Genomic DNA, 26,255 nt, shown 5'->3' on the forward strand with positions numbered 1-26,255 from the left:
CCAAGCCCTGAAAGACGTCAGCAGTGGGAGTCAGGGACTAATTCCCCAGCCTCGTTTCATCCAGAGCATTTCAGAAGGCTACTTTTCTCCTCTCCTGCTGAACTTCTATCCTCATACTTCAGAACCAAGGACAGTTTTTACCCCCCAGGTTCCTGAGAGCCTGAGAGGGGCTACCCCAGAATTGGAAGAAAGGTGCCTTGGGGCACCAGTGCTCCTGGCTGAAGGAGCCAGTGTTGGGGAGGAAGGCAAAGTGGATGGAAGTTCAGCTTTCACAGGGGAAATTCCAGCCTATTGGGATTCTACTGTAGGCTCAAAGCCAGAGTTTGCAAGCCAGATTACTGGGCCTTGTGCTCCTCTTGTACACTCCTCACAGCCCAGTTACTCTAAGGCTGTGACACACTTAACTTCTATTGCTCAGTAGTACTGCCAGACAGCCCACCTTTCTCACCCAATACATGAAGCCATTGCTTGCCTCTTGTTCAGTGGTTTGGTTATATCTCTTACCATACTTAAGTTGCCATATTGATGCTTTTGTTATTTGTATGTATAAAATAAGATACAGTTTGGATGTTTTCCCCCTTAGTCTAGTCTAGTATGCATTTTAAAGAATCCATTAAAGTAGAATTCTTAATGGGATGAGTCAAACAATTTGCGCTCTTAAAATATCCCTATTTCTTCTTTGGGAGAGCATTCACTAATATTTTTTTGTCTTGTACTACAGGATACAACAGTATTTTTCTGATTTACTTAACTACTTAGATGCTGTCATTATTGTAGTGACTCTACTGGTTGATATGATTTATATGTTTTATGACTTTAAGTCTCTTCAAACTATCCCCAGGTAAGAAATATGTGTTTATTTCTCTTAAAGTTTTAATTTTTTTCATTTGTTTTTTTGGGGGGCCTTTTCTGTAGTTTTCCTTTTATATAATCTAAGTCTGAATGTGCTGATTCTGAGCCAAATAAATAGCCAAAAATGAAATATTTAGACAAATTTCCACATACTTGGAAACTAAACTACATACTTGTATTTTGGGAAGAGTGAAAGGTGTACAGATTAAGTACCTTTAGCTGAATATTTGTTCTCCTCTAGGATTTTGATGGATTCCTATCTCACATTTAGGTCTTTCATCCATTTTGAGTTTGTCTTTGTGTATAGTGTAAGGAAATGGCCCCGTTTCATTCTGCATGTGGCTGTCCAATTTTCCCAGCACCATTTATTGAAGAGACTGTTTTTCCCCCCATTGAATATTCTTTCCTGCTTTGTCAAAGATTAGTTGACCATAGAGCTGAGGGTCCATTTCTGGGCTCTCTAGTCTGTTTCATTGATCTCTGTGTCTGTTTTTGTGCCAGTACCATGCTGTCTTGATGATCACAACTTTGTAGTATAGCTTGAAGTCAGGCATTGTGATGCTCCTGATGCGCATTAAGGAGGGCACGTGATGTGATACTGGGTGTTATACGCAACTAATGAGTCATTGAACATTACATCAAAAGCTAGTATTGTGCTATATGTTGGCTAATTGAATTTAAATTAAAAAAATAAATTCCCACTGAATTCCCACTGAGGTTCAAACATAAGTTCCTTACACATGAAATTCCTGGGTTTTTCCTGTAATCAAGAGAGTATTGGTTTGAGCATATGCAAAATTTGGGTGACTCTAATGATGATTCTCTAAGAAAGAGCAAATGGAACAGAAAACAAGGTGACATAGGTAGCACCATGGAAGTGGAATTTTGCAGAACAGCTGCAATGAGGAAAGCTGAGACAAAGTTAGAACCATTTAGGTATCAGGAAACTAAAATGTGTATGAAAGACTGATAATCCCCCACCCCACTCTTCCTCTTGCTACTCTGGCAATGAAGAAAAGGAACAGATGTATATTGGAATATAGACGTTGGGTGGCTCACTCATTAGTCCAACAGCTTGCTCCTTTCTGTACAGCTTAGGACTTCAGTTCAGGTCCCAACAAAATTTGATGTTGTATGATAGGCTTTTTAGTTGTTTTAAAATAACAGGATCTAGTATGGTTCTCTGACTAGCAACCTCAGTATCACCTAAGAACTTGCTAGAAATGCAAGAGGAAAAACACCTCAGGTCCCACTCCAGACCTAATGAATCATATGCACACTCAAGTTAGAGAAGCACATAATCAAACCATCAGTTCTAAGCCACGATGTTGTTTTTTTTTTCTGATGGTAGGAGAGACACCAGCTAGCACACTTGGAAAGTATTAAACTCTGCTGCCTGCCCCATACGTGTTAGCAGCTGTAGTGAACCTCTGTTACTAATGGGAAAAACAAAGGTGAACAAGAACCGTTTTGGTGGGAGAAACTTTTGATGGGAAAAATGATTGAAAAATGCTTATCTTAGATCACAAAAGTTCAGCCCACAAATTCTATCATATAACTATTTCTCTCTACCAGAGTTTCTCAGTCTCAGCACTATTGGTACTTTGGACCAGGTAGTTCTTTGTTATAAGGGCTGTCCTGTGCATTGGTGTTTAGTAGCATTCCTGGCTTCTACCCACTAGGTACAAGTAGCACGCCCTCGTACACAGTGTGACAACCAAAAATATCCCCAGACATTGCCAAGCATCCCATAGGTGGGTGGGTAAGAGGCTTGGTGGGGGGTTGTGTGTGTGCAAAATCACCCTTGGTTAAGAACTACAGCTCTAGGCTTGGTCCGTATTGACAAAATCCTATTTCTAAAGCAAAAATGAATCTTTTTACTGTTAGATTGACAATTTTATTTCGACCTCTACGACTTATCATTCTGATAAGAGTTTTTCATCTGGCTCACCAGAAGAGACACCTTGAGAAGCTGGCCAGAAGGATGGTAAGCAGGCAAAATATGTTTATGATTCAGAAAATGTTTGTTTCAGGAAATACTGACAAGAGTTATAGATATCTATATAATATTCTTTATTTTTATGTCAATTCTTCGTCTTACAAATTAATGATTGTTTTAAACTCTCAGGTTTCGGGAAACAAACGGCGATACAAGAAGGATGGATTTGACTTAGACCTCACTTATGTTACTGGTTTGTAAAGTTTAACTGTTGATTTACTCACATTAACTTCAAATCTTTCTGGTGTGTGAGTAATTATGTTCATTTTGTTCTTGCTTTCTCTGAGCCATGTTCTTTCAAAACATTCTTTATCCATAAAGACATGAGCCACTGTGGTAGCACAACATATTCGTGGTTTATGCCTGACAATGGACAATCTGCATTGTCCTCTCAAATAAGGGCTGCTTGGTTACTGTACAGGAAATTGAATGGATTTCCAGTTGGCTCCCTTTGTTTGGTTTGGAATTTGAGGTCTAGTAGTTTTTCTGGGTTGCAAGAATTTCAGAACTGTTCTCTTCCTAAAACCCTAGAGAATAAGGGGTCTCAATTTTCTGAGTCAGGAGCACGGGAAGGCACCCTGAGAGTTTCCACCATTGCTGGAACCCACATCTCTCATTTTTCTTTGGTGTTTAAATAGGAATTAAATTCTCACCACTGGTCAACACAAATCTGTCCCAAATGGCTGGAACCCTTTGAGTCTTAAGAGCACTATGTGAGTTTGATGGTCATTATATTGGATAATTGAATAGGTTATCTTGATTATCCTGAGAGGTAACTTTTTTTTCCCTGTCATTCTCAATCCAGAAAGTTCTTTTCTATGAAAAAGGAGTCTGATTATATATGTTTTTGTATACTGTTTCACATTTATAATGACATTCATAATAGTGACTATTTTGACTTCCAGAGCGTATTATTGCCATGTCATTCCCATCTTCAGGAAAGGAGTCTTTCTATAGGAATCCCATTAAGGTAAGGGTATTTAACAAATGCTCATAATTCTCAGTAAACATAGACTGTGGAGTCATAAGTTTTATTGGCCCAGAGATGGCAGTGTTCCAAAAATTTGTTCTCTCAGGTAAAGAATTATAATGGATTGATAGCAATTAGTTTTTGCTGTGTAACGAATCACTGAAAAACTTAGTGACTTATAGTACCAACCATTTACTTATTAGTTCATGATAATGTGGTTTATGAATTTGGGTTGGGCTTAGTTGGGTGGTTCTGCTGATCAGGGACAGATCTGACTAATCAGAGCTGGACTAATGCATACATCTGTAGGCAGCTACTTGGCATCTGAGTGACAGCTAGTTTAAAGTGGTATGGCTGGAGGGGTGCCTGGGTGGCTCAGTTGGTTGAGCATCCAACTTTTGGTTTTGGTTCAGGTCGTGATCTCAGCGTCATGAGATTGAGTCCTTTGTTGGGCTCCACACACTCAGTACAAAGTCTGCTTGAGGTTTTTCTCCCTCTTCCTTTGCCCCTCCTCCTGCTCACTCACATGGACGTGCTCTAAATAAAATCTTTTTAAAAAAATTTAAAAAAATAAATGGCATGGCTGGATGGCTCCATGTGATGTCTCATGCTCCAACAGACTAGTTCAGGCTTGTTCACATGGTGGCAGTGCCAAAGATCCCACAAACAGCAAGCAAAAGAATACAGAGCCCCTAACGGCCCAGGTTCAAAACTAGTATAATGTGGCTTCTACCTTATTCTTGGTACAAAGCAAATTACAATTCAGTCCAGATTCAAGGAGTAGAACAAACTGCATCTCTTGATGGCAGGAATTGCAACAAATCGTGGCCATTTTTGTAGTCTTATCATAGGAGAGAAGGATGGGAATTCTTTAAATAAAATATGTTACTAAGTTGAGGTCCTAAGTTATAGTGGAGGCATACTGCTTTAGATTCTGTTGATTAAATTATTTCACCCTTTCATGAAGATGACAACAAAGACAAAGAAGGAGGCTCCTGCCCCTCCCAAAGCTGAAGCCAAGGCAAAGGCTTTGAAGACCAAGAAAGTGATGCTGAAAGGCATCCAGTCACCAAAAAAAAAAAAAAAAAAAAAAATCCACAGGTCACCTAGATTTCGACGGCCCAAGACACTGTATCTCTGAAGGCAGCCCGGATGTCCTCAAAAGAACGCCCCCAGGAGAAACAATCTTGACCACTATGCCATCATCCATCAATTCCCCCTGATTATTGAGTCAGCCATGAAGAAAATAGAAAACAATAACACACTTGTGTTCACTGTGGATGTCAAAGCCAACAAGTATCCGATCAAACAGGCTGTGAAGAAGCTCTATGACATTGATGTGGCCAAGGTCAACACCCTAATCAGGCCTGATAGAAGAAGGCCTATGTTTCACTGGCTCCTGACTATGATGCTTTGGATGTTGCCAGCAAAACTCGGATCATCTAAACTAATCCAGCTGGCTAAATCTAGATTTTTTTTTACCAGAATTAATAATTCAAACACAAAATAATATTTAATATGAAATTCCAGTTAAAAACCATTGTTTAAGAAGTTGGCATATCATGGAGCACTGGGTGTTATACTCAAACAATGAATCATGGAACACTACATCAAAAGCTAATGATGTACTGTATGGTGACTAACATAATAATAATAGTAGTAATAATAACAAATGGAGAGGAAAAAAGTTGCATATATGTGTGGTTGTGTATTAGTGCAATTTATATTATATCAGTATGATTATGTATATGTCTATATATAAGTCTACATATAAATATTCATATATAATTATACTTTTGTTGAGGCATAACAAATACTATAAATTGCACTAATCTTAAGTGGATCTTGATGAAATTATATATAGGTATATATGCATGTAACCAACACCCCTGTCAATATATAGAACATTTCTTGCTCTTTTTCAGTCAATATCCCAATACACTGGATGTAATTATTATTCTAATATCTGTTTTACCACAGATTAGTTTTACTTTTTCTTGAATTTCACATAAGTGAAATCATATAATACATCTTTTTTGACTGGCGTTTTATGCCCCAAATCTGAGATTCATCCAATATTGTATAGTTCTTACAACATTTACATATTACTTATACTTATTTGTTATGACTTTAATATTACTGCTATCTAAAATCCTGTATTAAAAGCCCAAGCATTTAGGGGCACCTGGGTGGTTCAGTTGTTTAAGCAGCTGCCATCAGTTCAAGTCATGATCTCAGTGTCCTGGGATCGAGCCCTGTGTTGGGCTCCCTGTTCAGTGGGGAGTCTGCTTCTACCCCTGCTCATGCTTGCACGCGCGCACTCTCTCTCTCTCAAGTAAATAAAATCTTTATTTAAAAAAAAAATCCCAAGCATTCAGTTTACGTACAGGAATCATAAATTGTGCACCACTTCGCAAAGACAGCAAAGGTGTTACATTCTATAACATCTACTTCACATAAATTTTTAAAAAATCAAAAGATACAGCTGAAGAAACAGGTATAACTTTGGCAGCCAGTCATTTTGACAGGGAACTTGTACAACTTGCATGACTTTTAAATATGTGAATTTAAGATAGTGCATTTTGAGTAGTCATTATGCTTTGTGTTGATAACTAAAAAAAGAACACTGGCTGTTGAAGAATCACGTTAAAAAATATTTAATGCACTTCAAAATGTTGCACCAATTATTGTGGTTTCTGTGCACCCCTAAACTTTAAGTCATTTAGTTCAAGTATATCACTAAAGTGATATATTAATTCTTCCAGTACAATGGTATATTTCATTCTGGTGACCACTGCATACTCGAGAATATATTAAAAATGTGTAATATTCATAAATATTCAGAAAAGCAAGAAGACAACTGGTAAACCTGCCTGGTTCTTCTGAGATGGTCTCATGTCCACTTAATAAGTATTCATTCTACAAAATAGTAAGCTAATGTTCGAACATAATTTCCCAGGTAAAACACATTTTCTCATAAATCATGAAGGCTTTTTCTCAAGCACCACAAAAGTACAAGAATTTTAGTTTGAACAGATCTCTTGGACTGTGCTTAACCTGGTATTTAAGGTTAGTTTCCAAGATTTCAGGACCAGATTTTGAATTACAGTCTCCAATTTAAAAGTTTTGGCTTTTGGGCTCTTTCCATGATTTGGCTATTGCCCATTGACTGATGAATGGATAAAGAAGATAAACATGGAAGGAAAGGAAAAATAAAAACAGAGGTAAACCATAAGCGACTCTATAGTTAAAAGAACAAACTGGAGGGTATGTGGGGTGGGGGATGGGCTAAATGGATGATGGGCATTAAAGAGGGCACTTGTTAGGATAAGCACCGGGTGTTATATATAAGCGATGAATCACTAGATTCTCTTGAAACCGATCATACACTACATGTTAACTAACTTGAATTTAAATAAAAAATAAAAATTAAAAAAATGCTCAACTTTACAACAGTGTGAAAGTGATAAGCATTCAGTAGACCTCATATTTTGAAGTTTGAATTTTGATCTTTTCCTAGGCTAGTGATCGGTGGTGTGATATTCTCATCAGTGGCAGCTTCCAGTCAACCACGTGATCGTGAGGGCAAACAGTTGATACCCTGACGACCACTGTGTGTCTGTACAGCCACTCTTGTTCTTCCCATTCAGTACACTATTCAATACATTACATGAGACGTTCAGCACTTTATTACAAAATAGGCTTCATATTTGATGATTTTGTCCAACTGTAGGCTAATGTAAGTTTTGAGCACAATTAAGGCAGGTTAGGCTAAACTATGATGTTGGGTAGTTAGGTGTATTAAATGCATTTTTGACTTTTATTATTTTCAACCTAAAATGGGTTTGTTGGGACCTAACCCCATCATAAGTCAAGGAATATACATACTCAGAAAGAAACTGCCTTGAGAGAGATGAACTCAATCATTACCAATTGAAAAAAAGTATCCACTGTATTCATCTCTCATACAAACAGAAAAATTAAACATTTCCCCCCTTGGAATAATACGTATACAATTATATACAATATATATTATATATAATATATATACTATAATTTATATTACATATAAGTTATAAATATTATATAATAATTGATATTACTAAATTAGAATATTTCCCCTAGAATAGTACATGTTTAAATATATATTATATATATTGCATAGTATATAATTTTATATAATAAACAATTATAATTACATATAAATTATATATAGTATATTTTCTATTTATAAATACATATTGCATATATATTTATGTATATACTCATTTCTTAGAAACACAAAAATATAACATTTTCCCCTTATAAATAATATATGTATTTACATATATATTATTCTACACAATACAGGATATATAATTGACTATAACTCCATAATTTATATATGTAATACATTTAGTATGTTGTATATTATATGTAAATATACATTTCACTTATAGACGTATACAATATAAATTCATCTTTTATAGAAACAGAAAAATATGACCTTTTCCCCTTAGAATAATACATGTATATTTTTGTTATATATATATATGGTTATATATAACATATAAATATATATGCATATATATACATATATATAAATATATATATGGTTATATATATATAACATATAAATATACATGTATATATTAATATGTACCTATAATCAAATTTGTTTAATATATAGTATATAGTTTATGTAAGTGTATATTTTTAGTTTATACATCATGTAATTATATATAAATTATGAATTCTATAATTTATACATAATTATATATGAGTTGTATTTTACATATAATGGTGTCTATAGAATCAGATAACATGTGTTATATATTTTATATAATATGTATTGTATTTCATGCTATATTATATATATTATATGGTATATACTATATTACATGTAGACATATATTATTCTAAGGGGGCAAATTTTATATTTTCCTGTTTGTAAGAGATAAATATAGGTAATATATATTTATAAGTAATATGGAACTAACACAAAACCATATAATTCGTATGGTAAAATGTTGAAGCTTTGACCAAAATATGAAAACTGCCAGAGCTGTCAACAAAAGACAAGACAAAAAGCTTTCTTGCATATCTATAAACCAAATGTGATACTCTCCAAAGGTTTAAAAATTGTAATTGTTACTTTCATTTAAAAACTAATTCTAGGGGCGCCTAGGTGACTCGGTTGTGTCTGACTCTTGGTTTTGGCTCAGGTCATGATCTCAGGGTCCTGGGATTCAGCCCTGGGTCAAACTCTGGGCTCATTGAGGAATCGGCTTGGGGATTCTCTCCTTCTCCCTCTGTCCCTCCCACCACTCATGCATGTGCATGCTCGCTCTCTCTCTCTCTCCCCCTCCCTCTCTCAAATAAGTAAAATCTTTTTTAAAAATAAAATAAAAACTCTAATTCTAAATTTAAAAAAAACTATACACAAACTAATTTAACCAGGGCCCCCAACCGCCCCCCCAAAAAAATCAGTACAAAGCAAGACCCAGAACAGCTGATAATTCATAGTTCTGTATGAACAACTCTTTTAGGATTTATCCCATAAAGTACTTGATTTTACAGTCTGCTTATCTTGTAGAACTAATTTTGTCCACTTTATTACATTAAAATCTCATGCAGTGTAAAAGTAGAACTGGATGTAAATATTGCATCTCAAACTTCTGTAGCATTGTCATCTTTTTCTTTAGATGATTCTCAGAATGTCCCCAGTTCTACTGGTACTGGATTCTACTCATTCTTTTGTTTCCCGGCAATTAGAATTGCTTCTTCCAAGGCCTGTATTTTCACTGTCTTCAGAATGTAAATTTTTCTCAGCTTGAGACAGATGCGGTTCATCCATCTGATTATGTTCCTCAGGAGTCTCTTCCTTCATAGTTACAGTCTCCCAGTCTTTCACCATTGAGTATGATCTTTATTTCCTTTATTTGTTTGATCTCCTTTTTCTAGCTCCGTTAGGTATAAAGGTAGTATATTTGAGAATTTGCTACTTGAGGTGGGCCTGTATTGCTATAACCTTCCCTCTTTGAATAGCTTTTGCAGCATCCCAAAGGTTTTGGACTATTGTGTTTCATTTGACTCCATGTATCTTTTGATTTCCTCTTTGATTTCTTGATTGACCCATTTCATTGTTTAGTAGCATGTTATTTAACCTCCATGTATTTGTGATCTTTCAAGATTTCTTGTTGATTTCTACTTTCATACTGTTGTCAGAAAAGACGCATGGTATGACTTGGATCTTTGTGAATTTATTGAGACTTGTTTTGTGGCCTAATTTGCTCTCTGTTCTGGAGAATGTTCCATGTGCACTTGAAAAGAATGTGTATTTTGATGTTTCAGGATGGAATTCAGGTTCTGAATGTATCTGTTAATTTCATATGGTCCCATGTGTTATTCAAAACCATTGTTTCCTTGATGATTTTCTGTTTGGATGACCTGTCCATTGATGTAAGTGAGGCCTTAATGTCCCCTACTACTATTGTATTACTATCAGTTACTTCCCTTGTGTTTGTTATTAGCAGCTTTATGTACTTGGGTGCTCCCATGTTGGGTGCATAAATATTTACATTTGTTATATCTTCTTGTTGGATTGTTCCATTTATGACTACAGTGTCCTTCTTTGTCTCTTGTTACATCCTTTGTTTTAAACTCGATTTTGTTTGACATAAGTATTGCTACCCCAGCTTTCTTTTCACATCCATTTGCAAGCATTCTCCATCCCTTCACTTTCAATGTGCATGTATCTTTAGGTTTGCAGAGTCTCTTGTAGGCAGCATCTGGATGGGTCTTGGGTTTTTTTTTTTTTTTTCCATTCCATCACCTTATATCTTTTGATTGGAGCATTTAGTCCATTTACATTCAAAGTAATTATCAATGGATATGTATTTGTTATTTTGTTACTTGTTTCATGGTTGTTTTTGTAGTTCTCTGTTCCTTTCTTCCCATGCTCTCTTCTCTCACAATTAGTTGGCTTTCTTTAGTGATATATTTGGATTCCTTTCTCTTTATTCTTTGCATATCTATTGCCAGTTTTTGATTTGTGGTTACCATTAGGTTTATATATAACATCTGCATATAACAGACCATATTGAGTTGGTGGTCACTTAAGTTTGAATGCATTCTTTACTCCTTCCCACATTTTAGGTATATGGTGTCATAATTTACTTCCTTTTATTTTCTGAGTATCCCCACTGATTTTTATAGATGTACTTACTGTAGCTGCTTTTGTGCTTCCTACTTTTCTTACTCTTGCTTATGGTCTTTCCTTCTACAAGAGTCCCCTTTTGCATTTTTCTGTAGGGTTCATTCAGTGGTCATGAATTTCTTTAACTTTTGTTTGTCTTGGAAACTCTCTCTCTCCTTGCTGGGTAGCCTTGCTGGATAGAGTATTCTTGGCTGCAGATTTTTTTCCTTCCAGCACTTTGAATATATCATGCTATTCTCTTGTGATCTGCAAAGTTTCTGCTAAAAAGTCAACTCATAACGTAATGGGGTTTCCCTTATATATAACTGTTTTCTTTTCTCTTGCTACTTTTAAAATTCTCTCTTATTCACTGCTTTTTGCCATTTTAATTACTATGTGTCTTGGTGTGGACCTCCTTGGGTTGATTTTGTTGGGGGAATCTCTGTGCCTCCTGGATCTGGATTTCTGTTTCCTCCGCAGATTTGAGAAGTTTTCAGCTATAATTTCTTCAAATAAGTTTTCTACCCCCTTTCCCCTCTCTTCTCCTTCTGGGATCCCTGTAATGTGAATGTTGTTAAGCTTGATGGAATCACTGAGTTCCCTAAGTTTATTCGCATTTTGCATAATTTTTTTTCTCTTACCTGCTCAGCTTGATTACTTTACATTACTATGTTCTCCAGGTCACTGATTTCTTCTTCTCCTTCCTCTAGCCTACTATTTTTTCCATCTAGTGTATTTTTAATTCCATTTATTGTGTTCTTCATCTCTGATGGTTTTATTTTACCTCTTTAAGAGTCTCACTGATGTCCTCCACTCTTTTCTCGAGTTTACTGAGTATCTTTATGACCATTACTTTAAATTCTGTATTGGGCATATTACTTTTCTCCATTTTGCTTAGGTTTTTTGCTGTGATTTTTGTCCTGTTCTTTCATTTGGGACATATTCCTCTGTCTCCTCATTTTGTCCTACTCTGTTTCTGTATGTTAAGAAAGTCAGCTATGTGTCCTGCTCTTGAAAATAATGGTCTTATGAAGAAGAGGTTCTTTAGGGCCCTGCAGTTTAGTGTCCCCTGTTCACCAGAACTTGGTACTTCAGGGGTGTCTCCTATGTGTGTTGTATGCTCCCCACTGATGTGTCTTGGCCACTTTTTTCCTTCAGTCCAGTCATCTGCAGTGGCTCTCTTTGCCTGTTGTGGACAGTGTGTGTTCTCTGTGGTATTGGTTACCAGTCTGGGGCTACCTTGGGCTTGAGTTAAGTCAGACCAGGCGTTTGCCAGAGATGCAGTGACACCAAACTGTAGGGTGCTTTCGTTGTCTGTTTCCTGAAATACTTTCATTGGAGGGCCAGGTCAGCAATCAGACCAGCTCTCTGCCTCCAGCCAACTGCTATGTCTGCTGTTTGACTCTTGTCTATGGTTTTCTTTCCCTCTCCCCAGGGTAGGAGTTACTTTGGAGTGATGCTGGCCCCTGTTGTTTGAATACTGCCAGGCTTGTGGCACCAATCTGGATGGACTCTGACAAAGAACTTATTGGAGGGACAGATCCACAGTGTGCCTGGGGTTCTGAGGGGACAGTGGTGTTAGCAAGTTAGGTAGTAAGTATCAGAGGTGTGTTGGTCGTGCAGGTGGCCATTTGTTTATGATGGGGGGAGGGGGCCGGGAAATGACAACTGTCAGCTCCTTTGTTCCTGGAGGAGTCTCCCAGCAATCTCTGTCCTGCTGGGACATGCTCTGAGATGAATAAACAAATAGAGTTTTCTACCATATACCCCGGACATTTTACAACTGCTGCTCCTATGCTGTATCTCAGCAGGACTGTGTCTTTTGCTATCTCTTTCAGGGCAGGGACCCAGATTCCTCTCATCCTGTTGATTCTCCTAAAGCTGAACCTGCTGATTTTTGAAATTCCAGGTTTTAAGTCTCACTGGTTGTAAGAACTCAAAATTCGGCCCCTCTGGTTTTCAAAGCCAAGTGTTATCGGGATTCATCTTCCTTATATGGGCTCCCTGATGTGAGGGTTTGTTTCTGTCTCCTCTCCATGCCTGCAGCACCCCTCCCTCCTGCAGACAGTTGTAAAGGTCTCTGTAGCTCCAGACCATGTTTCTGTCCTTACTACCCTCTTTGATGTGGCCTCTTCTGTACATTTAATTGTGGAGTTTGTTCTGCCAGTCTCCATGTCATTTTTTTGGGTTATTTACGCTGATGCATTGCTTATTTTATCTGTACAAGGAGATGAGCTTAAGGTCCTCCTAATCTGCCATCTTCCCCAGAAGTATCTTTGATATTATTTTAATGGTATTTTAAATTTTTATTTTCCTATTGGCTGCTGATATATGGGAATATAATTGATTTTTGAATATATATCCAATACACTTCATAAATTCATACATTCAACAGACACACGAGGAGATGCTCAACATCACTTATTAGGGAGATGCAAATCAAAAACAATAAGGTATCACCTCACACCTGTCGGAATGGCTAAAATCAATAACACAAGATACAACAGGTGTTGGTGAGGATGTAGCAAAAAGGAACACTTGCGCACTGCTAGTGGGAATGCAAACTCAGTGCAACCACTGTGGAAAACAGTGTGGTAGTTCCCCCCAAAATTAAACAATAGACATATTCTGTGATCCAGGAATCACACTACTGGGTATTTACCCAAAGAAAACAAAGACACTAATTCAAAATGATATATTCACCCTTTATGTTTATTAGCAGGACTATTTACAATGGCCAAACTATGGAAGCAATTCAAGCATCCATCAGTAGATGGATAAAAAAGATGTCATATATATATTCAAAGGAATATTATTCAACCATAAAAAATGAAATCTTGACATTTGCAACATGAATGGATCTAGAGAGTATAATGTGAAGCAAAATAAGCCAGTCAGAGAAAGACCATTACCATATGATTTTACTCATGTAGAATTTAAGGAACAAAACAAATGAACAAAGGAAAAAAAGTAAAAAAACCAGACTCTTAATTACAGAGAATACACAAGTTGCTACCAGAGGGGAGGTAAGTGGGGGGCGAGGGGTGAAATAGGTGAAGATTAAGAGTACTCTTATCTTGATGAGCACTGATTAATATATGGAAATGTTGAATCACTATTTTGTACACCTGAAAATAACACTACATTAATGACACTGGAATTTAAAAAAAATAAAACACTGGAATGAATAAATGATCACAAAAAATTCATGCATTCATTTTATTAAGTTGTATATTCCTTGGGCTTTTTATGTATATAATCATGTAAAGTTACTACTTTCTTAACTTTGTATGCTTTTTATTTTTTTTCTTAATTGTCTAGGATCTCCACTGTAAAGTTGAATAGTAGTAAGAATGGACACTCTGCTTGTTCCCAAACTTAGATGGAAAGAATTAGAAATTCCACTATTAGAATGATGTTTTCTAGAAGCTTTTTGTAGCTTTTCTTTACCAGATTAAGAAACTTTTATTTCTAGTTTAGTAGGAGTTGAATCACGAGTTGGTGAATTTATCAGATACTTTTTCTGCATGTATGAAGATAATCAAAGGTTTTTCTGTTATTTTCAAATGTGAAGCCAAACTTTTTTATCCCTGAAATAAATGCCCTTTGGTCTTAATGTGTTATTTATATATTAGTACTTTCTATTTGCTAATATTTTATTTACAACTTCTTGTATATGTTGATGGGAGATATTAACCTTCATTGTTCCTTTTTTTACTGAAGTGTAGTTGACACACACAATGTTACTTTAGTTTCAGATATACAACATAGTGATTTGACAGATCTATATGTCATACTATGATCAACACTAATGTAGTTACCTTCTGTCACCATAAAACACTAGTATAATACCATTGACTATATTCCCTATGCTGTACCTTTTATCCCTGTGACTAACTCAATCCATAAATGGAAGCCTGTGTCTCCCGTTCCCCTTCATGTATTTTGTCTGTCCCTGCATCACTCTCTCCTTTGGTAAAGATCAGTTCTGTGTATTTATGGGTCTGGCTCTGCTTTTTGTTCATTTTGTTTTTTAGATTCAAAGCATGAGTAAAATCATATGGTATTTGTCTTTCTCGGTCTGACTTACTTCACTAAGCATAATACCCTTTAGGTTCATCCATGTTGTTGCAAATGGCAGGATCTCATTCTTTTTTATGGCTCAATACCATTCTTTGTGTGTGTGTGTGTGTGTGTGTGTGTGTGTGTGTATACCACCCCTTCTTTAGCCATTCATCTGCTGATGGACACTTGGGTTGTTTCCATATCTTGGCTATTGTAAATAATGCTGCAATAAACATAGAGGTACAGATACCTTTGTGAATGAATATTTCCATTTTCTTTAGGTAACCCAGTAGTGAAGTTACTGGATCATATGGTAATTCTATTTTTAATTTTTTTGAGGGACCTCTCTAGTGTTTTCCACAGTGGCTGCACCAATTTACATTCCTACCACCAGGGCACAAGGGTTTCTTTTTCTCCACATCCTCACCAACACTTATTTCTTGCCTTTGATTTTAGCCATTCTGACAGGTATGAAATGATAGCTCATTGTGGTTTTGATCAGCATTTCTTTTTCATCTTTTCATGTGTCAGCCATCTGTAAGTCTCCTTTGAAAAATATGTCTATTGAGGTTTTTGCCCATTTTTAGTTGAATCATTTTTTTTGGTTTTGAGTTGTATAAGTTCTTTATATATTTTGAGTATTAACCCCTTATCAGATATACCATTTGCAAATATCTTCTTCCATTCACAAGGTGGCTTTTTGGTTTTGTTGGTGGTTTCCTTCACCATACAAAAACTTCTTATTTTGGAGTAGTCCCAATAATTTATATTTACTTTTGTTTCCCTTGCCTGAGGACACATATCTAGAAAGATGTTGCTATTGCTGATGTCACACAGCTTACCGCCTATGTTTTCTTCAAGAAGTTTTATAGTTTCAGGTCTCACATTTAAGTCTTTAATCCAGTGTGTTTATTTTTGTGTATGGTGTAAGAAACTGGTCATTTCATTCTTTTGCATGTAGCTGTCTAGTTTTCTCAGTACTAAAGAGACTGTCTTTTCCCCAGGGTATAGTCTTGCCTCCTTTGTCCTAGATTAATTTTTCCCTATGAGTTTATTTCTGGGCTCTCTAATCTGTTCTATGTGTCTATTTTTGTGCCAGTACCATACTATTTTGATGACTACAGCTTTGTAGTGTGTCTTGTAATCTGGTTTGTCTTTAATTTCTTTCATCAGCATTTTATAGGTTGCAGAGCACAGATCTTTCACCTCCTGTAAGTTTATTTCTAGGTATTTTATTCTTTTTGATGAAATTATAAATAGAATTGTTTTCTCTTTCTGCTACTTCATTATTAGTTTACAAAAAACAGTTGATTTCTGTATATTTTTGCATCCTGAAACTTAACTGAATTTGTATATTCTAATAGTTTTTTGATTGGGGTTTTAGGGTTTTCTCTGTATAGAATCACATAATCTGCAAATAGTGACAGTAACTTCTTCCTTACCAAGTTGGATGCCTTTTTTTTTTTCTTGTCTGATTGCTGGAGTTAGAGCTTCCAGTAATATGTTGAATAAAAGTGATGAGAGTGAACATCCTTGTCTTGTTTCTGATCTTAGAGGGAAAGTTATGAGTTTTTTACCATTGAATATGAGGTTAGCTGTGAGTTTGTCATATATGACCTTGTTGAGGTATGTTCTTTCTAAACCGATTTTTGGAGAGTTTTATCATGAATGGATGTTGAATTTTGTCACATCTTTTTCTGCATCTGCCAGTATGATCTATCTGTTAATGTAAGTGTTAAAGTCCCCTATTGTTATTGTATTACTCTTTCTTCCTTTATGGCTATTAATATATGCTTTGAGTGTTTAGGTGCTCCATTGTTGGGTGCATAGATATTTACAATTGTTACATCATCTTGTTCAATTGATTCCTTTATCATTATGCAATGCCCTTCTCTTTCTCTTATAAGTCTTTAAGGTCTACTTTGTGTGATATAAATATTGTTACCTTGGGTTTTTTTTTCCCCCCACTTCCTTTTGCATGAAATATCTTTTCCATCCATTCACTTTCAGTCTAAGTGTATCCTTATATCTGAAGTGAGTGTCTTGCGGGCAACATATAGATGGGTTTTGTTTTTTTATCAATTCGGCCACCCTATGCCTTTTGATTGGAGCATTTAGAGTACTTACATTTAAGTTATTGTTTTCACTATGTATAATTGTTTTCTGGTTGTTTTTGTGGTTCTTCATTATTTCTTCCCTTGTTCTTTTTCCTTGTGATTATAACTTTCTGTAGTCTTATGCTTGGCTTTCTTTCTCTTCTGTGTATCTATTATAAGTTTTGGGTTTGTGTTTACCGTGAGGTTTATATATGACATTTTAAGTATACATCAGTCTATATTAAGTTGATGGTCATTTAAATTCGAACACATTCTAAAAGAACTTTTTTAATCTTCCTCCATGTTTTATGTATGTTTATAATTTTCTTCTAATTAAGGCCTTTTCTCTTCCACTTTAAGAAGTCCCTTTAACATTTCTTGTAAGGCTGGTTTAGTGGTGATGAACTCCTTTAGCTTTTGTTGCCTAGGAAACTCTATCTCTCCTTCAATTCTAAATAAAAACCTTGCTGGGTAGAGTTGCAGGTTTTTTCCTTTCAGCACTTTTTTTGTCATTTATTTTTATTTTTTTTAATTTAATTTTTTTAATGTAAAGTTCGATGATTCATTAGTTGCATATAACACCCAGTGCACCATGCAATACGTGCCCTCCTTACTACCCATCACCAGCCTATCCCATTCCCCCACCCCCTCCCCTCTGAAGCCCTCAGTTTGTTTCTCAGAGTCCATAGTCTCTCATGCTTTCAGCACTTTGAATATATCTTGCCACTCTCTTCTGGGCTGGAAAGTTTCTGCTGAAAAATCAGCTAATAGCCTTATGGGGTTTCCCTTGTCTGTAACTTTTTGCTTCTCTCTGGCTGCCTTTAAAATTCTCTTTAACATTTGACACTTTAATTATTCTGTGTAATGGTGTGGCCCTCCTTGGGTTCATCTTGCTTGGAAGTGTCTGTGCTTCCTGAACCTGGATGTTACTTCCCTCCCCAGCTTAGGGAAATTTTCAGCTATTTCTTCAAATATGTTTTCTACTCCTTTCTCTTCTCCTTAATGCAAATGTTCACTTGCTTAATGTTGTCCAAGAGATTCCTTAACCAAACTTGTTTTTAAAAATCCTTTTTTCTTCTTGCTGTTCAGCTTGGGTGCTTTCCATTTCTCTGTCTTCTAGATCACTGATCGGTTCTGCATTTGCTAACCTGTTGGTGCCATCTAGTTAATTTTTCATTTCAGTTATTACATTCTTCAACTCTGATTTGTTTTGTTTTTTCTTTTCCATCTCTTTGTTGAAGTTATTCCTGAGGTCTTCCACTTTTATCTCTAGTCCAATGAGCATCTTTATGATCATAACTTTAAACTCTTTACCAGGTATATTGCTTCTCTGTTTCATTTAGTCTTTTTCTGAGGTTTTGTCTTGTTCTTTGAAGCATATTCCTCTGTGTCCCCAGTTTGCTTGATTTTCTGTATTTGTTACTATGAATTAGAACAGCTACTTATCCTAAACTTGAGGGAATGGTCTTGTGTATGATCATCGCCTGTGTACACTGTTTGTGCCTGGTAACTTTGAGGGGCTGGCTAGAATTGTGGCTTGTGGGATCTGTGGGTCCTTGGGGGCTCCATGCAGGGACCGCCCTGGTGGGATGGCCACAGCTGAAGTGCATCTGGGTCAGGTCATTCCTGGGGCTGTCCACATAGATATTACTCTGGTAGGACAGCTAAAGCTAAAGTGGGGGTAAGCAGAGGGTCCCAGGGCTCTGCACACTGAGAAGCTCCTACAGAATAGCTGAAGTGGGTGAAAGCCAGTGTGTCCCATGGCTCTCCATCCAGATAGTGCCCTGGTAGGGTGGCTGGAGCTGCAGTGGAGCACAAGTTTGGGAGGTCCTGGTGCACTCCACACAAGTGGCACCCCAGCAGGACAGCTGTTGAAGCGGGTGCCAGTGAGGGTGCCTCAGGTTCATACAGTGGGTGCCCTGGCAGAAGTACTGAAGCTGAGGTGGGTGTAGGCCAGGGTGTCCCAAGGTGCTTACTGCAAAGGGTGCCTTGGCAAGTTAGCTGGAGCCAAAGCAGGTGTGAACCAGGAGGTCCCAGTGCACTCTCTGCTGTAGGTGCCCTAGCAAGCCATCTGAAGCCAATGTGGTGTGGGCCTGCCGTGTTTCAGGGTGCTTTGCATGAATGTGACTTTGATACAATGGCTGGAGGTGTAGTGGGTGCCTACCAGGAGTGTCCCAGTGTGTGGCATATTGGGGCCACTTTGGTGGGATGGTTGGGACTCATGTGGACTAGGGGCCCAGGGCTCACTGGGGCACTATACCAGCTTGGGTGCCTAGACCCTGCTCCTAGTCACACTATCTAGGTGGAGGGGGAGCAGAAACTGTGACACTCAAGAGCCTGTCCAATCTGGAGAGCTTTCTAGGAGCTTCCCCACCATTTGGTGGAGTTCTAGGGCTAGATTTTTTTTTTATATCATAGTTGCCCTTTTAAACCATGGCTTATTTTCTTGCCCCAAGGCAGACGAATCTCTTCCTAGACCCTCAGTACTATCCCTCCCCGTTGTAGTTCACCATGTCAGAGGTGGGGGTTCCCTTCATTCCTGTGTCTGCCTCTCTCTTGCTGTTCTCTATGTAGTTTCTTTATCTTTTGTTATGCAGAAGCTGTTCAGTCATCCCTCAGTTCTTCAGGAGGAACTATTCTATTAATATTTGTAGATTTGGTGTGGCCATGGAGGAGGTGAGTTCAGGGTCTTCCTACATCACCACTGTGGAATGGAATCTCAGTTTTCCTTATCAGCTGCTCTATAATGACCTTAGCTGGGGTATCTGGGGTAAGTCCTATCTGCTCCACGTGTTTTCATCCTCTATTAGGCTAGCCTGGGTGTGTTCTTATGTGACGGCAAAAGGCAAGAGCTAGAGTGGAATCTTATAAGGGTTTTTGCAATTGCCTGCTTTATGTCATTCCGTTGACCAAATCAGTTCATGTGATAGAACCCAATAGGGAAAGATAAAGTATTTGGATCATTCATGAAATCATTCTACCTTATTCTAAAGCAGGGAAACTTTTCTATACATGTAAAAAAATTACGAGTACATATTCATCATCTTGAGATGGGCAGTCAAAATCAATTTGTAAGTGTTCAAAAAGGTCTTGAGGAAAGAGTGAACCATATCTTATCTAGGTTATGTTAATTATAAGACATGACTCTACTTCTCCCTTGACCAATTTTGAAAAATTTTCCACGCCTCTATTTAATGTGGAAACTATTTTATTCATTCCATAATAGGAATAGTCATGGAGTAATTTGGCCAGGGTCCACTGGATGGATGATGGCACTTCAGGACAGCCATCATCAAATTGCCAGAATCCATCTCTAGGAATAGAGCATCCTTTGCCAATATTACTTTTCAGTAGGTTGAGCTGAGAAATGTGAGTTAAATACAACTTGTCTAAGTTGAATCATTTTTCTTTGTAGATTTGGTGGTGATAAATATAAATTTAGCAACACTTAATATTGGCTAGGGTGTTAAAAAGCCACAAACTTCATTTAGCATGCAAGCCAAAGCAAAGATACTACTCTTGGCTTCTAGAGTGTTCTCTAGACCATTAAGGTGTTTTGTTTTGTTTCAGTTCTTTTTTTTTTTTTAATATGTTGATATATTAGTCACCAGAGACTGTGGACTCTGTTTTGTTTCAGTTCTTAACACTTATCTCCTTGGGATATTGACAAAGTTCTACTAAGCCATGATCTTTTTACCATTTTTAATAAACATATAGAAGAAGTGATAAATCATCAGTTTTCATAAAATTCATGAATCATAAACCACCCCCAAAATCATATCTACTATCCATATAAATATTTACCTTCATCTTTTGCCAGAGTGTAGGCTCATGTCTGAGCTATTAGTTCAGCTACCTGGGCAGACTGAGAATTAGGCAATGGAGCTGTGTTGGTGCTTGCATTTTCAATGATAACAACATATCCTGCACAGAGTATGCCTTTGTTGTTTTTAAGATGAAAGCCATCTACAAACTAATTTAAATTACATTTGGCTGAGGTGTGCAAGATACATGGGCATGATTAATTCCTGAGAGAATGCTAAGTGGTCATGTGGTTCCCCATCACTCTTAAGAGGAAATAAGTTTGCAGGATTAGATTTTGAACAACAATGGATAGTAATGTGTAGAGCAAACAGTAGGATTTCATATGCGGTAAATTTGCTAATATAAATGTCAAGTGTTGCCTCGAAGTAGGAAGATGGGACATTTGTGGGAATGAAGAAGCAAGCACCATGGTGGAAGTGTCAGCAAGTGTGGCCAGTGCTGCCACCACATGCAAGCAAAGAGAATGTAAGTTCATCTCCAAATCAAGGAATGTGCTAAGATGGACAATTGCTTCTGGTGTAAACTATTCTGTTTAGTTAATATTTTGTGAACACACAGAAGGGGTTGACATATTTAGGACGAAGTTGGAGGTTGTTGCGAAAAGGCTTTCAAAGAGCGGACAGCATTTTTAACTTTCACATTCCAAGAAAGAGTTTCAGGAATTGTAAATTTAAGGCTATTGGGGAAAAGGATTTCTACATTACCTACAGTCCTAAAAATCTTCTTAGTCTTCTTTTGGTTTTTGACCTTCGTACAATTGCATATTCTTTATTCTGATTGTGGACAAAAACTGTCCATCTGGTCCCCAAAAATGTAGTTTCTTGGCAGAGCCGAACTTTCTTTTAGATGCTTTTTGTCTGTATTCAGCTAGTTTAAGAGGTGTTTGTAGTCTTCAGGTAGGCTATTTAGATCAGAAAGCACAGAAGTAAGTTACCTTTGTATTGAGTCAAGGATGGACTCTTGGAGAAAATTCAAATCCTTGAAATCATTTTTCTAGACATATAGAGAAATAGGTGATTTTTTAAATCCCTGGAACTTAAACATCCAGATATATTTTTTTCATAAAAAAGCAAATACTGACTATCCTTAAGTGTGGGTATACTAAAGAAGGCTGCACATATATTAACCACTGTGAAATGTTTACTTATTGAGAGAATGAAGGGCAGGACAGTATTCTAATGGTTGTGTGATATTTCATTAGTGTTATAATCAACCTTGAATTTTGGATATTTAGGTGTCATCAATATTAATAATGCAGCATCAGAGGCACAAAGGCTCAAAAGCATAAAGCCTTTTCTGGATAGATTCCTAGGAATAAAATTACCTGGTTATGGAGTATGAGTATTTTTAGGGTTCTCAGTATATATTGTCAAATCCAAGGGACTATGTTAACAATAAATCAAAAGTTTTATTTTCATGCTATCTTGGAGAGTGTTGGATTTTCTCGTTTGAAAAGGAAAGGGCTAATTTCATGGGTGAAAATGGTATTTTATTGTCGCTTAGACTTCTGTGTTGGTGAGGCCCATTTATCTATAGGTTGAGGGAGTACTATTTAAATTGTTATGAGTTACTAGTTTATACTATTATAACTAGTTTATAGATAATACTAGCCATAGTCCCCATTCACTCAATTTTACTGATTATTCTCTCCTGTTATTCGTTGTACTGTGGCATTTTTTAAATGGAAATTTCAGATATTTATGAAGTCAAACCTAAATCTGTTGATCTTCCATTGATTCAACACTTTTTCTTTATCCAAAGAATTGATTAATGTTCACTAACTTCTTAGAGGTATTTGTGGGTTTTTTATATCTGATTCCTCAATCCATCTGGATTTTATTTTAGTGTAAAGGAGCTCATGAAATCTTGATGTATGTGAGTCTATTTATCCTCCCATTCCAGCATTATGCAGACTCAGAGTGTTTATCTTTTTGACTTACTGTTTCCTCCTGACAATTTAACCAATCGATTATTTGGATATCTTTTCTTTTTCTCAATATGAAGGTAGTAAACACTGCTCAGGGTACTATACTCATCAATTTTTTAGCTTTTTTACAGTCATTTTGTTGTACAGAGACACATGCACGTGTGTGTGTGTGTGTGTCTCAAATGGATACATTTGTTGGAAATGTTGTATTAGTATGGTGATAGTAACTATTTTAGATCACTTTCTTTGAAAAGTTATGCATATATGCATATGTGTGTATATATATGTATATGCACATACACACATATGTATTCATTTTAAAAATGCAAAGATGATCGAAAAGAGTCTCCATATTGCCACTTAAAATGTAATATCATGTGCTTATCTTTTTCTATCATGCATATATAGACACACAATCATACTACACATTTTTGCACTATTTATTCATTTAAATAGTGCATAGGTAGACTGTAATATCCAGATTATTATCTTAAAAAACTATTTATTGGGGTGCCTGGGTGGCTCCGTTGGTTGAGCCTCTGATTCTTGATTTTGGCTCAGGTCATGATCTCAGGGTTGTGAGATGGAGCCCTGCATCAGGCTCCATGCTCAGCAGGGAGTCTGCCAAAGAATCTCTCTCCCTCTCCCCTTCCCCCTACTCTGGCTCTCTCTCGTTTTCTAAAGTAAATAAATCTTTTTTAAAAAATTTAAAAATATAAACAAAAATCTGTCTATTCAGAAAATCTAGATAAGAATCATATATTGTGAAATCATAATTTTCACAAATTTACTTTAGGCTAGTTACCTGTCTCTGGTAACAATGTGTATTTATAGTAGAGGTTAATCAGAGTAGCCAAGCACAACATTGTGGGCTATTTGAAAACCATCAGTGGATGCGATAGGACTTGGAATGTACATACTCTTCTCTTCCCTAAATCTCCCCTAAAAGGTGCCGAGTGAGGGACAAGTAAATAAAAGGTAAGGACCATTTTGGCTTACTCCTAAGGAATGGCTTATATTGGTGCCCTGTGGATTTATGTAAGATATGTGTCTATTTTTTCTAGGAAGTTGTGCGGTTCCTAGATACCAAACATCAAGACCACTATCAAGTCTACAATCTATGCAGTATGTACATGGCCAGATAGTTTGTTACTACTGGTAGAAAACAGATCACTGCATATAAGAAGATGATTCAGTCCTTCCATTTCATTTAATCATAAGTATTTGGTGGGTGATGGGAAGCGAGTTTAAAAATCTCCATCTTGCACTGGTTCTATTTTGTAGGAAAAAAAAATCTCCATAGTATAAATGCCCTGTGAGGGAGGGAGGAGGCTTAAGTTGAGGCAGAGCCATTTTGGATAGAATCTTCTCTAGTGGTATTAGGTTTAGGAAAATACTTCTGTTTTTCCTGCCGGCTTATGTTTTGAAGACAGACAATTCAACAAATACATTTTCTAATTCACTAGGAGTGGGGTGTGAGGAGAGCAAAACCCAAATGAAAAAAATCCAAGTAGTCAATAAACAAGAGAAAATATGCTCAAACAGCAAAACCCTATAGATAAGAGATTATATCCCCACTTACTACTCTGTCTCGTCTTTTCCTCTTCCTGTATATTAAGCAGACATTTTCAGGGGGCAAGCCTTCTGGTTGGCCACATTTACTTCTGCTCTGCGGTGTTTGTCTGCCCTATGATAATATGATGAGTAGACTGCTAGAAAATTAAAAGTAAGGCCTGTTAAACCCAAAGAAGTTGGGTTTAGGTTACTCAAGATGGACAAACCACTACTATCTCTGTTTTTCAGACCCTTAATGCTATTAAAACAGCAAGAGCCACTCAGAAAGCTCCTTTTAAAGGTGGATAAGGAATTTATAATAAAGTATAACTTCTTCATAACTCTGTCATTTACTGTGTTTATTAGGCATAGATATATGACCTATGTATCATTCATTTTAGGTGAAGGAGCTTATGATCCTAAGTACTTCCATTGCAGAGTCCAGCGGATCATGATTGATGATCACAATGTCCCCACTCTAAGGTAAGTTTTATGCCAAGGTGGCTGTCAAAAGAAAGCTAAATATACTGGGCTTGAGTTTTAGGATGAATTTTAATTCAACTAAAAATTTTTTTATAATAATTATTTATTATGTTATGTTAGTCTCCATACAGTACATCCTTAGTTTTTGATGTAAAGTTCCATGATTCATTATTTGCATATAACACCCAGTGCACCATGCAATACGTGCCCTCCTTACTACCCATCACCAGCCTATCCCAGTCTAATTCAACTAAAAATTTTACATTTGAAATCAGTGAGATGGTGGCATTCACCAAGGAAGTAGATAAGTGGATGGCTCAAGATGACGAAAACATCGTAGCGATACACTGCAAGGGAGGCAAAGGTAAACCTATTTAATTTCTTTTTCTAAATAAATATTAATACATTAAAGTGCAAGAACAAGATACATACTGCTGTTAGTATTAATAGTTGTTAAAATGTGAGTGGGGTGGGTGCGCCTAGGTGGCGCAGTGGTTAACCATCTGACTCCTGGTTTCAGCTCAGGGGGTGATCTCAGGGTCGTGAGATCAAGTTCCTCTCCAGGCTCTGCGCTCAGCGCACAGTCGGCTTAAGTTTGTCTCTTCCCCTGCCCCCCACCCTGCACGCGCTCACTCGCTTGCGCTCTCTCTCTCTCTCAAATAAATAAATTTTTTTGGATGTTAACTTCAAGCCTGAAGGAAGGAAAGGAAAGAGGAAGGAGGGAGGGTGGAAGGTAAAGACTAAAAAAAAGGAAAGTAAATAGGAATAACAAAACTAAGGAAGGTTGAGCATATTTTTTTCTTGTTTATTGACTACTTGAGTTTCTTCATTTTTGATTTGCCAAAATATCTATGAAAATAAAAATATTTAATTTTAGAAACTGTCAGAGGACTTCTATTTAAGACTATTGTTAAACTTTGTGAGAACCTTTTAAAGTTAAGGAGCCAACAGTGATGCTATTGCAAAACCCAATAATTATAGTGGAATTTTTGTAGTGTAGAGATACAAAGAAGTTGATTTTTGTGAGGTAAAATGAAAAAAATTTAAATTGAGTTAGATTTTCTCTCATTCAGCTTTAGGCTTTTAATAATCATCTAAGCATATTTCACCATTTTTGACCAAGAATTACATTTTTGGTGGGCTATAAAACAGTTTTTTATTGCATTCCAGGAAAACACAATACTTTAAAACTGCTTTATATAATTGAGTAGAATCAAGTTTTAGTCTTACCTGAAAACTAGTTTTAAGCCCATGAATTAGTAGGTAGGTTCTGCCTTTAGCCCTATAGGTTGAAATATTCTGGATGT

The 26,255-nt window shown here is 36.7% G+C and overlaps 1 protein-coding gene and 1 pseudogene across 1 annotated transcript in view; both read left to right on the forward strand.

Annotated features, from left to right (window-relative positions):
• LOC113251010 (uncharacterized) overlaps positions 1 to 24,979 on the forward strand; it is an 89,935-nt gene extending 64,956 nt beyond the window's left edge. Inside the window, exons 13-17 of the mRNA XM_048215543.2 lie at positions 2,740 to 2,839; positions 2,981 to 3,044; positions 3,757 to 3,821; positions 23,976 to 24,036; positions 24,867 to 24,979. Of these exons, the coding sequence (XP_048071500.1) occupies positions 2,740 to 2,839; positions 2,981 to 3,044; positions 3,757 to 3,821; positions 23,976 to 24,036; positions 24,867 to 24,952 (376 nt within the window). The 3' untranslated portion in view covers positions 24,953 to 24,979. The remainder of the gene's footprint in view (positions 1 to 2,739; positions 2,840 to 2,980; positions 3,045 to 3,756; positions 3,822 to 23,975; positions 24,037 to 24,866) is intronic.
• LOC125281792 (60S ribosomal protein L23a-like) lies at positions 4,764 to 5,461 on the forward strand (annotated as a pseudogene).
• Positions 24,980 to 26,255: the final 1,276 nt, after the last annotated feature.

This window comes from Ursus arctos, unplaced genomic scaffold, assembly GCF_023065955.2.
Source record: "Ursus arctos isolate Adak ecotype North America unplaced genomic scaffold, UrsArc2.0 scaffold_10, whole genome shotgun sequence".
Taxonomy (NCBI): Eukaryota; Metazoa; Chordata; class Mammalia; order Carnivora; family Ursidae; genus Ursus; species Ursus arctos.